This window comes from Protopterus annectens, chromosome 3.part0, assembly GCF_019279795.1.
Source record: "Protopterus annectens isolate FY-2018-M chromosome 3.part0, PAN1.0, whole genome shotgun sequence".
Lineage (NCBI taxonomy): Eukaryota > Metazoa > Chordata > Ceratodontiformes > Protopteridae > Protopterus > Protopterus annectens.
This window is the reverse complement of record NC_056731.1, coordinates 1124154655-1124167154: the sequence shown is the minus strand read 5'-3', so window position 1 is coordinate 1124167154 and position 12500 is coordinate 1124154655. Positions and strand designations below refer to the sequence as shown.

Sequence of the window (12500 nt, the reverse complement as noted above, 5' to 3'; positions counted from 1 at the left end):
ATCTATAAAAGTGTCCCAAGCACCATGATTTGAACACATTACCAATCAGTATAAATATCTGAAAATGACCAGTTCCATATAATGAACCAGACAAGATGCTTCCAGTTTTCCAGGATAGCTATCTGTATTGACACCTTGCACTTTGCTTTTCTAAGGCTATAATATTAGAGTGTTCTACTAGACAGGAAACGTTGTACACTGCCACAGAAGGGAAACTACTTTTGATTCCACTGTACCATTCAAGGTTTAAAAACTAAACAGTGCGAACTCTGTCTACATTACCCACTACACTTAAAACAGCAGACAAGTTCTGGAACATTTGCAAAGAATGGTACATGCATTTTCCAATCCCATTAAAAAACTAGGCAACTTTTCCAAAATCTGTGCTCTGCTGAGGTAATTATAATAGTTTATTACATCACTGAGGAGGGATACACATATTTACACATAATGCACACAATCCGGGCAGCATTAACAAAGCAAACTGCAAACATCTAGCCACTTGAAGTGAAGTTTTCCATTGTTAAAAAAATACAGAAATGTTAAAAACTGCATCACCATCTTTCAAACAATAAGAAACTGTATGGCTTTAGGTTACACTGGAGATTCATTACTCGCAGCGATAAACCACACACTCTCTTACCTGATCAAATCCAACTACCAACTACATTTCACACACACACACACACACACACACACACACACACACACACACACACACACACACACACACACACTCTTACCTGATCAAGTCCAACTACCAACTACATTTCTAGCTCGCAGCGATAATCCACACACTCTCTTACCTGATCAAGTCCAACTACCAAGTACATTTCACACACTCTCTTACCTGATCAAGTGATTCAAGTCCAACTACATTTCCCACTCCCATCGATAATCCATTTGCGACTGTCGTTTTCTTCCACTCGCTCGCTCATTACTGCACATTTCCCGCTCGCAGCCAGCCGGACATGCCGTGAGCTCACTTCCGACTGGCTGGTATCCTCCTTAAAGGAGCTAACACCAAATATGTACGTACTTTTTTTTTTTTTTTTTAAAGCTACTTTATGTAGCATGTCCTAGCCAAGCTATACAATAAGTTTAAAAAGGGGGAGGCACTCACCCTTGCGCCAAAGCCTAAATCCGCCACTGATAGAGACATATTACTGACATATTCATTTCTTGTAAAGGTAAGAAGAAGGGACAACTTCATCAAAACATCTATTTCAAAATAGTTGCCAAAGGCTATTACCTTTTGTTATACTCACCATAACAAACCTATTCCAGGAAGGGTTAAGCCTACTCTACCAGGGCCTTGGCTTCACCTATAGTTTTTTAGAAAGGGTTGGATTCTAGAAGTATTCGAGAGGCAGCATTTTGATCCCCTGTACATACTTTTATAAAACATTGTAAGCTTGATTCCTTCTCTAGGACTAAATTAGGTTTTGCAAGGACCATTCTCCAGGGCCTCTTAGACTCTTCTTTGACCTCCCAAATGTAGTAAGCCAGGGTAATCTACCCATATAGCTAAGATTACTGCAGCAGTGATCAATATGATGAACATAGTACAGTTGTATAAGTAAACTTACCACAGCAGTAGATGTTTGAATGATCACAGCTACACTACTTGCTTCCACCCTCCAGCCCCCTTGTTTGCTGGTGTGTTGTTTATGCCAGGGTGTCGTTATTTATTTTTTGCTCTTCCTAGCATTGTCCTTTCAGGGCTCAACCTACCACTCTATGTTGGCATGAAAGCTCTGAAGGACTTGGTAACCCAAACATGTCTTTTAGTGACATTAGCTTGAGCTGCCTGACAGTTTGGGCATATTGAAGGTGCCAGGAAGATTTGGAAGCTGGCTGGATATTATATCATTTGCAGGACATAACCCGTATAGCTAAGGCTACTGCAGCAGTGATCATTTGAACATCAACTGTTATGGTAAAGGTATTTATACAACTGTATTTTTTTGTTGTTAAAGAATTAATATTTAGCAGGGCACATCTGAACCAGTGGGGTATTTGAAGAGATCAGTTGTTAAAATAATAAGGTAATAGGACAGGACTGAATATGTCTTGCCTTTCACAAACTACAGAAGGTTTTGTGTCAGCTGAACAACCCACCTTAATTCCATAACAAGACAGTTGGCTTCTATGTAGTAGTGATGCCCACCTGTAAGTGGGGTCAGTATTACACTTTTCTATCTTTTTCCTATATCATCATTTTTATTTTCCACAAAAAATATTTTTTCTTGGTAATATTTTATTTCCTTGTTTGTACATTTTTCTCTTTTACTCCTTTTACCCCCCCCCCAATTTAGCATACTTATATTTATACAATTTTACTACCAACCGCTTATCTTTTTAAAGATTATAAAGATCTTATAATCATTATTATTGAATAGTATCAGTCTCCAGTTTTTTAATTGTCTTCTATATTCCTTTCTTGATATGAATTTAAATATTCCACTACATAATCTTTTACATATAAAACCTTCATTAAACCATTTACTGAAAATCTTTAAATATATATATATATATATATATATATATATATATATTATTTTTTTGCCAATACCTTACATTTTTATACATTTCATACCCTATTCCATCAGGACCTACAGATCTATACTCACTTGTCCTAATAGTTTATATAGCTAATTTAAAGAAATTTCCTTTTCCAACTCTTTATTTTCTTTTTCTGTTAAGTTTTTCTTATTTTCCGTGTTTTTTTCACTATCTTCTTTTTTTTCTTTAAACATTCATATTACACTACACTATTAATAATCTCCGAATTCTATTTCTCCTTTTACATTTTTATTTCTCTCATTACACTACCATCTTCCTTTACTAACCTGTTTAAATAACTCAGTACTTCTTTTCTTTTTCCCTGTCAAAATATATTTGCTTATATAACAATTCTTGTATTTTTCTTGATTTTTCACATGTAATTCTTTTTCTTTGTCAAAGTACTTTATATCATCATGTTCTAAACTTTCCAATGCATTGTTATATTTTCTTTTATATTTTTCTTTCTCTACTTTTCTCACTTCACATTGCCACTGTAAAAAAAAACAAAACATTTTATATCATCCACAATTCAGACCAATTTTTATGAAATATTTTCACAGTAATATGATCTTTCCATAACTGTAGTACTAATCACTTTCCTTCTTCATTCCATGCTTTCTCATTTATCCTTTTTATTAATTTGCCTGTTTTTTATATATTCCTTATTTTCTTTATCTCTGGCCATATTGCAAGATGATTAGAAAATCCTGTAAATTCTGATGCTATAAAATAATCTATTTTCGTTCTTTGCATACCCCTTTTGTAAGTCCATGGATTTTTGTTCCAAAGTTTTTAACTTACCACGTCTTATAACTTCTAACATTTTTCTTATGTCATTTATTTTACACTTGTCTTCTAAATCACAATTAAAGTATTCTGGTATTGCAATGTTCATTTTTATATTGACCCACGGTGGTGGTGCTGCGGTAGCATTGTCGCCTCACAGTAAGACGCTGTCTGGTTCGATTCTCAGCTAGAGCGTCTTCTGCGTGGAGACATGCGTGAATGGGCATACCTTCATTGAAGGTTGTGCGACAGGGCTGGTAACTCGGCACGTAAAAGTCAACTACCAATCATTAGCGGACCGGAGTTCCGCTGTGGTGACCCCTAACCGGGAAAAGCCAAAAGACGCAACAACAACATTTTTATCACTACATAGTTGAACATCCGGTGAAATAAGGTTTACTTTTCTTTACAATTAGTGTAAGCATATAATGTTATAATTCTATATACTTATTCTTTCCATTCTAAATCTACAATGGTTAATCTTCCCATTTTGCTAAACTTACCTCTAATATCTTTATTGTATTTTTACAGAATATGGCTATTCCAGAACATCTCTCATTTCTCAAATTCCAGATTATCTTTCCTCTGTATAGATTCTCTGTTTGTAATCTTTCATCATCTGTTAAAAGTTGTGTCTTCAAATATAATTATATCTGCATCATATGTATCACATCACTCTAAAATTCCTACTATATTCTTAATACTATTCACCTTTACAAAAAAGCACTCTAAAATTTTCATTTTCCCTTTGATTCATGGTTTCATAAATTTCTAGCTAATTACTAGGATAGCTTTCTTAATAGGCCATTCTAAGTCTAACCAGTTTCCTTCCCAAAGGTGAGAATCGAACACTGTATCACTTTAACCATTATACCAAACCCTAATCTGTATCTATATAGATTGTTTTTTCATCCATTTCCTTTCTTCTTTTTTCCTTTTCTAGTTATCCCTTTAAATTTTATTTTCCTGTCTTTTACCTTTTTACAAATAGAATTCTTTTTTTCCCCCATTTATTGCCTCCCATTGTCTCTGGTGGTCTAGTGGTTAGGATTTGGTGCTCTCACCACCACAGCCCGGGTTTGATTTCCAGTCAGGGAAGCTGCAATGCATTTTTCTGGGTGCAGTGGTGTGTACTTATAATCCTAACTGGAGGCAGAGGTTGTTGGATCAAGTTACATGGTGTGATATGCCATGAAAATAAAAAAATATATATATGTCTTCTTCATCACTTATTTCAGAATCTTTTTTCCATGTCCTCTTTATTAATTGTTTCTAATCTATTTTTTCTATTTCTACTTCTAGAATTTGTTCTCTTTGTTCATTTTCTTCTCATTTTCATTACTCTTATTTTTGTTTTTACAATCCCTGCATAAATGTCCAATTTTGTTACATTTATAACATTTCAATTCACATTTTTGCACCATGTCCCTTTTCAGCAAAACCATAACATTTTCTTTTGTCACAGTTACTGATCAAATGTCCTTACTCCCTACACCCCCCCAAAAAAAAAAAACATTTATCATGTTTTGTATATGTATAATTTTTTCTCTTTCTATTTTTAACACAATATTATAATCCCCACCACCAGTCCATAAACTGCTTTTATTATATACGTTTGCAATGTCCAGTACTTCTTTACATAAAGCTTTCACATGTCCTTTCAAAGTCTCTCTTTCTATCTCTGCTTGAAATTGTACATGAATCTTCTTTTTTGTTTCCATGTTAAAGGCTTTTATCACATAACGATTCCATGGGTTACAGTCTTTCTGTTTTTTTTATGTTCTCCAAGAACATTTTCCATTGAAAAATTGTCTCAGGTATAACGTCACAAATTTTGTCTTTGTTAATAAGAATAAATGCACTTACTTCACGTGCTTATACACCTAAAGAAGCTAATAAATTTCCCCACAATTCATATCTGTTCATTTCTGTCTTCTTTACTTTGAATCCTTACCATGTACTTCCATTTTTCATTTTCTTCTGCCTTCTTTTCCGCTGCTCCACTTTTGCCTTCGTTTACTTTTTCTGCATATGTTTTTTTTCCATCTCACCACTATTCTTTAGGATTGTCTCTGCACCCTCCTTTTATATAGTCTCCATAATGTCCCGCTAGGAAACAACTTTTTCATTTTCTGGCTCACTCTACACCACCATTTCTTTAAATAAATCATCCCACAACCTCCCGATTGGAGTGTTGTAATTATACATCAATCATTTGCTGAATCATCTCTATCAAACAGGTTTCTTTGAAACATTTCCTCAGAATCCCACACACATTCTTTGGTCCTGACACTTGCTTTCTCCCTCATTTCTTTCACCACTCCATCATCTTATCTCTCTCTCTATAAGCCTCCCTGTTTCTTCAAGCTGCCTCTCTGTTTGAAACGGAAAGAGGAAGTGCTCTTCTAAAACGGATCCCACTCACAAATATGACAAGTAGGGGAAATTCCCTGATGTCCTGATTAAATTTCCCCTTAATAGTATAAATACCACCTCAGGTCTCCCTTGAATAGAGGCTACTATCCTAGTGGGATTAACCTAGTCAACAAAAGAATAAGTAAGAACTCAGATAGGAAGACAAGAATGTTTCCTCAAAAAAGCTTGTTGAAAATTGTCTGTGAAGCTTGTGCATATTAAAAGTTTTTTTTCCGTAGGGTCCTGAGAAACATGGGTTTGTTTATGTTGAGCTCAGACTTTATTTGCTAGTGCTCTCTTAAATTGTTTTGAAGGGAAACAAGAGCTGTGAATGGCAACATTACTCACTGGGCCAATTTACCAGTGATGCATTCCTTTTCACACTTCTTGCCCAAATCACCAAAAGTTAACCACTTATTGTGAGCAAAGCTAATGTCTGACAGTGATGGAAAATATTAGAAATCATGGCTAAGTTGTGGCTCTGATATGCACCCCCACCAGACACACACGCACGCACGCACACACTCACCCAAGCATAAGTCAGAGCAATGATTGATTTTTACACCGCATTTTAATGGAGATAGGAACTCCAAGTTAAACAGTAAACGTTTTGGGAAACATACTTCAGAAATGGGTTGGCTGTCAGAATGATTCAAAATACCTTTCAAGTATTCACCATAACTGGATTCCTGACAGTGACCCTGGTTTCCAGATTTTTTGACAGAGACCCTGATTTCCTGACTGTCAAGAATAAAAGTAATAAATGAAAACACACTTTAGATGAACTGAAAGAAAACTTTACTGAGACACTAAAGCGAAAGATAAGCGTTGCAGTGTAGGGTTACCACCTGTCCCTCTTTGAGAGGGACAGTCCCACTTTGGGCAGTTGTGTCCTGTGGAAAAAAAACTAAAAAATGGCAAATGTCCTGAGATTTTAAGACAAAATATATTTCTTAAGTTTTCTTCAATAGTTGCATAAAACAGTTATTTTGTATCTGGAACACATAAATATTATAGGAAATAGCATAAGCCATTAAAATGCTACAAAAATAAGCTTTTATTTTGGCAAAAAACTGAAGTTCTCTCCTTTGTACTGGCCATGGGTATGTTTTGTTCTGTAAAAATCTCACATTCCTACAAAAAATGTCCCACTTTGGGCATTTGAAAAGGTGGCAACCCTATTGCAGTGATATAGTAAATTATGATGTAGGACAGAATACCTTCACGCCTTCTTCTCGTTTATTTTATTGTGCATGTTATACTTAACTTCTCACTATTCGCTTTTTAAATGTATTGCTTAATGATTGCTAGCACACTTAACTTGATCTGGATCCCAGCCGAAAATCCCAGCACAGCAATCCAGACTACTGAATCCCAGCCCGTAGCCTGGGAGGTTTGCGCCTTTGCCAAAAGTATTAACGTGCGCACCAGGCTGTGGTATTTCCCCACTCTAATCCCGCTTCCTCCAGTATATGTTAGGTGCTACATTGCGTGACACGGTCACATAGCTAACACATAGTAAAACTCTGCGGTTCGATCTCTGCAGCAGAAAATGTAACTGATCATATGGTTACAATTAATGATATGTCGGGTGAATAAGGGCGTGTGTGATCTATCACAGCACAGCGCATCCTACCTCAAGGAGCAAGCTAAACTGCACTTGAGTCTTGTAGTTACAGTTAACTCCTTAAAGGCAGGGGGGTGTAACTTTATGGAGCTTTGTTTCAAACTTTCCTACATACCGCCAGCGCTAACTGACACACGTTGAAGAGTACCGTAAAAATAACATGGCGAGGTGGCAGGAGATAGAAGCCCTCGCACTGATCTTTCTTTTGGGTTTCTTCCTACATTCCAGTGGAGCTCAAGTTGCCCCGGAACGAGGCACTGGCTATAGCCTGCACCCTCCGTACTTCAACCTGGCGGAAAGGGCACAGATCCGGGCCACAGCAACCTGCGGCGAGGACGAGACGGGCAGGCCGTGGCCGGAGCTCTACTGCAAACTGGTAGGGGGTCCTGCTGCGGGCTTCGCCAGCTACACTATCCAGGTAAGGGGGCTCCGAGGCTGGGGGTGACTGACAAGACAACTTAACGTGTTTTATTCACACCTAGTCCCGGCTGCTGAGGTGGCTGTTAGACGAGTAAGAACCTGCACGTTATTTTGCTGGTTGATAGTCCTGGGTGACTGGGATAGAAAAGGTTGTGAGGAAGGGGCTGTAGCTGAAGGTGCACAACTGCCACTAAGAGGCGCACCGGTAAACGCAAGCACAATTCATGCCCGGGTCTGCCGAACAGGGACTGAGGTAATTACAGGTGAAGAGGGAAGAGGACCAAAGTCACCAAACTGTCAATGCAAGGAAGGCAGCAGCTCGGAGTAGTTTAACCTGCAGGCTGCAGCTGGAGTTGAACTCGCTGTAACCAGGGTTTGAGTTCGAAGTCCTACACATGACTTCTGTTTCTTTTACGATTGTAATTTTCTTCCTATTTTTCCATCTCTGAATGATTAAGCAGTTCTTTGTATAACAACTGACCTACTTTTTAGTGATTTTAAGCATCATAGATTCCTGTTATGATTTTCGTAACCCAACCTAGCAGTTCGATCCGATGCTTCACTTTGTTCTGAATTATCTATCCTACTCTGTAATAGTTTGAAAAAACAAAATCACCTGCAGATGTATTATTCCGGTTTGTTATTTTCAGTTATCAATTACCTGTAAGTGTTGGAATGTTTTTCTATATTGCATTACAAAAACTGCTGTAGATGACTTCTAGTACTTCTGTAGATTATTTCTTAATTTGTTGACGCGTATGTGGTGTGGAACGTCACACATCTAGCAGGTTACACTCATCCTTGCATTATAGAGCATCTTCTGAAAAATAAACTTAAAAAGTATAAGATAAACAAATCTAACTATTTTGAGAACAAAAAAGCTATTAAAACTGTACAATGTTATCAGAAGTATGACATCAAGACATTACTCTTTGCGTGCATGTTCACTGAGGTATTTACAGACATGTAAAACATGCTTAACCGTATAAATAGCAACACAAATAACCCGCTGGGTATCTCTCAAGATTGCAAACATCAAAGACGGTTTTCTTCAACAACATCTAACATTTCTCCTCACTAGTGGTCACATCTCATTTGTTGCAGTAATGTGTAGTTCCATCTTTAACAAAATATGTGGTCCTTCCGTAGTAAAAATGGCGTTATTGTTGAAGACAGTAAAATGCACAGTTGGCATCTTCTGACTGGCATTTTTGTGTGCTAGCCAAGATGTGTGAAGAGCTCATGTAAAACCTTTGCTTTGTGATCATTTCATCATCTCACAGATTTTAAGTTTCTGTGTCATTTACACAGTTCTGTGTAGAAAAATTCCCTAAATGTTTGCCTTTGAACTATAAAGTAAGCAGTTATATTTTTTCTAACACTAACCCAAGTAAGTTATGCTGTTGATCATGATTTCTATGACATTTATTTATAGGTAAGTGATCATTTTTATTCCCACAGTACTGAAGGGTATCAGCATTTGAAGCAAGATTTAATTCCAACTGTGTAAAAAGTACACCACAAGTTTCTCTATTTCTGTATCTTTTGTTTTCAGTTTATGTGAGTATTTCAACCCTAAGCCATACTAACATCAGCCTACAGTGTACTGTAGTTGTAACACAACTTAAACATAGCTTCACACATAATCCTTATTTCACCAGACCACCAGCACCTGACAGCTTTCCTCCATTCCTGAGTCATGAAGTGACTTAGTATGTGCTGCAAATAATGGGACTACGATCACAGAGACGTGATGTCAGAACTTCAGGACTTCTGTTTTGTAACACACTCTACCTAATCCCTGAAGAGATGAATGCTACGGAGAAAGCCGTATTCTTGTTGCTACTGGATGATAGTATGATGACCACATTTACATATGCAGCTGAACACTGGATGGTTGCAGCAGTTCAAGAGTATTCTGCAGACATCTATAATTCTTATTTTTAAAACAAGACATTTTCTAACAATTAAGTTATAGTATTTAATTAGTGTATTGGTAATAATAAGTAATATTGTATAGTCAAAGCATATCATCTTTCCTGGTATGCAGAATCCGTACAAACTTAACCACCCCCAGCATGCCCCTTCCTGCATTTTCATAACTCTTTACTCGTGTTTATCCAATGCATGCCTGAACATGATTATACTGCTTGTATCATTATCTGCGTTATAGGGTACTTTGATGAAGCCAGTAACATTTTTGTAAAGATCTGTTATATTTCTCTTGCAATCTTTCTTCATTCCAGTTTTCTAATTTGGTTCAGACGTCATTCTTATCTCGTGCATATCTGAACATGACCATTCATCACTCATTTTTAGAGCCCTGACAGTGAAACATCCATCATTTTGCTGCCCTTCTGTGGATAGCTGCCATCCAGCAAAGCTCCATAGCTGGACATTCTGTTACATGTGATGCTCCTCAAGCATTTAAACAGCGGCACAATTTTTTTTCTGTCAAGTGATGGTGGTATTCCTCTGTTTCCAACCATGTATAACACTGGACGTATAAACTTTAAACTCCCAGAAGGTGCCTAGGTACTGTTTGATAGTTGAGGTGATATCACAGTGTTTCTCACTTGTTTGGCCTTCAGTGGTACCATACCAGATTTGTGCTTTATGTCCATGTTGTGTCAGGTGCGCTTTGTTTTGAATGTTTTTTATATTGAATTCTATCTACCGTATATCTACATATAATTTGTATTAAAGTACTGCATTTCATTTTTTTCATGTCATCTTTGAAGATGTATGTATGTTTGTTTCCTCACTTCTGTAAAACATAACATAAAATTATGTTGGAATTTTTGACCTTATAGGATGGCTCCCCTAATGTGGGTTCCTCATCATGTTCATGTATGCCATGCACTTTAAGTGGGAATGTTAAGAAAATCTTACAGTCTCACTACACAAGAGTTTGGTTCATGTTACCATCTCACATGTGGATGGATGGATTGTGCATTATATCTATAAATACACAAACACGCATTTTATATACATATATATATATATATATATATATATATATATTATATATATATATATATATATATATATATATATATATATATATATATATATATATATATATATATATATATATATCGAAATACTGAAATGTATGTATGTATATATATATATATATATATATATATATATATATATATACATATATTTGTTTGTTTGTGTCTTTCAGCTTTCCCCGGTTAGGGGTCGCCACAGCGGAACTCCGGTCCGCTAATGATTGGAAGTGGATTTTTATGTACCAGGTTACCAGTCCTGATGCACAACTTTCAATGAAGGCATGCCCCATTCACGTATGCCTCCACACAGAAGACGCTCTAGCTGAGAATCGAATGGGACAACGTTTTGCTATGAGTCGACAATGCTACTGCAGCACCACCACCGCAGTTTTATTTTTATATATATATATATATATATATATATATACACACATGCATGTAGTACTAATTCACGAATGTGCAAATGACCGAACATTATTTCAACATACGCATTATACCGAAAAGTCAAACTAACGAAAATACACTTCACCGAGTATGAAATCACCAAAAAACATGTTATGGCAGACAAGTTCAGCAACACACAAGTGATTCTAAACTGTGAAACTCAATGATATATCTGAAAACAAACACTGTTCAAGTATAGGAAACTCAAAATTCTCCAAAGAAAAGAAATATGTACAGCGAAAACAAACTTGGCTCCTGTTTACATCTTAAGCAAATTCGCAATAGCCTTCAAATACTGCAAAGGAGTGTATTCTTCCATATTCTGAAATATTACTTGAAACTGCTCCAGCCTATGAATGAGTGATTTCTTTTTTGGTGAAGGCGGGCAAGCAGCAAACATATGACGACGAATTTCATCAATCCTATTCTGTTCTCAAACTGCATCCACCAAAAGACTACACAAGTCAAACAAATGTTTCCCTGCTATGCATCTCAACCTCCTGTGCCATGCTTCCACGGTGTTTTGTGTTCTTGGCAAATTCAACTCATTAAGAATAGCGATGCTCTAAAAGTTGACAGGAAAGAGCGGAGAAAATCTTATACAACATGATGACCTTCTATTAAACATTCTCAGCTTACCCAAGAGATACCATTCAGTAAAATACTTTAACAACGGTTTTCCTTCCACTGGAAACTCATCTTTAAGTAAACTGAATGTCTCCAAAACATGCTTCTCATCCACAAATGCCAAGGCTGCTAAGTCTTTCACACACACTGTTGAAAGTGCATATTTGAGTTATAGAAAGATGCAAGACCTAAACCTTGTACCTTATGCCAAATGTTTCTTCCAAAATGGAAGAAACATCCCTTACATATAACACCATTAACGTTGCGGTTAATACTTTGTATGGCTGCAAGCTTGAAGTCACAGAGTATGAACAAGCATTACAAGACAATGAACATTCAATGAAAAATTCAAATATACATCTCCACATGTAATTATAACCTCAATTTGACTTCTTACTCATAAGGCAAAAGACTAACAGCACACTTTTAGTATACGCACCATATTTCACCACAGAATGAACTGTATACAACTGTCTACACTCTGTACCTCATGCAAAGTAAGTCCCATCCATCAACCAAATTTTTGCAATACTTAAATCTTCAAGTTTGCCTTAGTAGTTAATACAACCACTTTTGTTTGATTGGTGTTGTTGCAG

The 12500-nt window shown here is 36.5% G+C and overlaps 1 protein-coding gene across 3 annotated transcripts in view; it reads left to right on the top strand.

Moving 5' to 3' along the window:
- Nucleotides 1-7470: 7470 nt before the first annotated feature.
- Nucleotides 7471-12500, top strand: part of LAMA3 (laminin subunit alpha 3) — a 2187360-nt gene continuing 2182330 nt past the window's right edge. For 2 of the 3 annotated variants that reach the window (XM_044065357.1, XM_044065355.1), the window contains exon 1: nucleotides 7471-7814. In XM_044065357.1, coding sequence (XP_043921292.1) covers nucleotides 7557-7814 — 258 coding nt within the window. In that variant the 5' untranslated portion in view covers nucleotides 7471-7556. The remainder of the gene's footprint in view (nucleotides 7815-12500) is intronic. The other variant, XM_044065356.1, reaches the window with a different exon arrangement.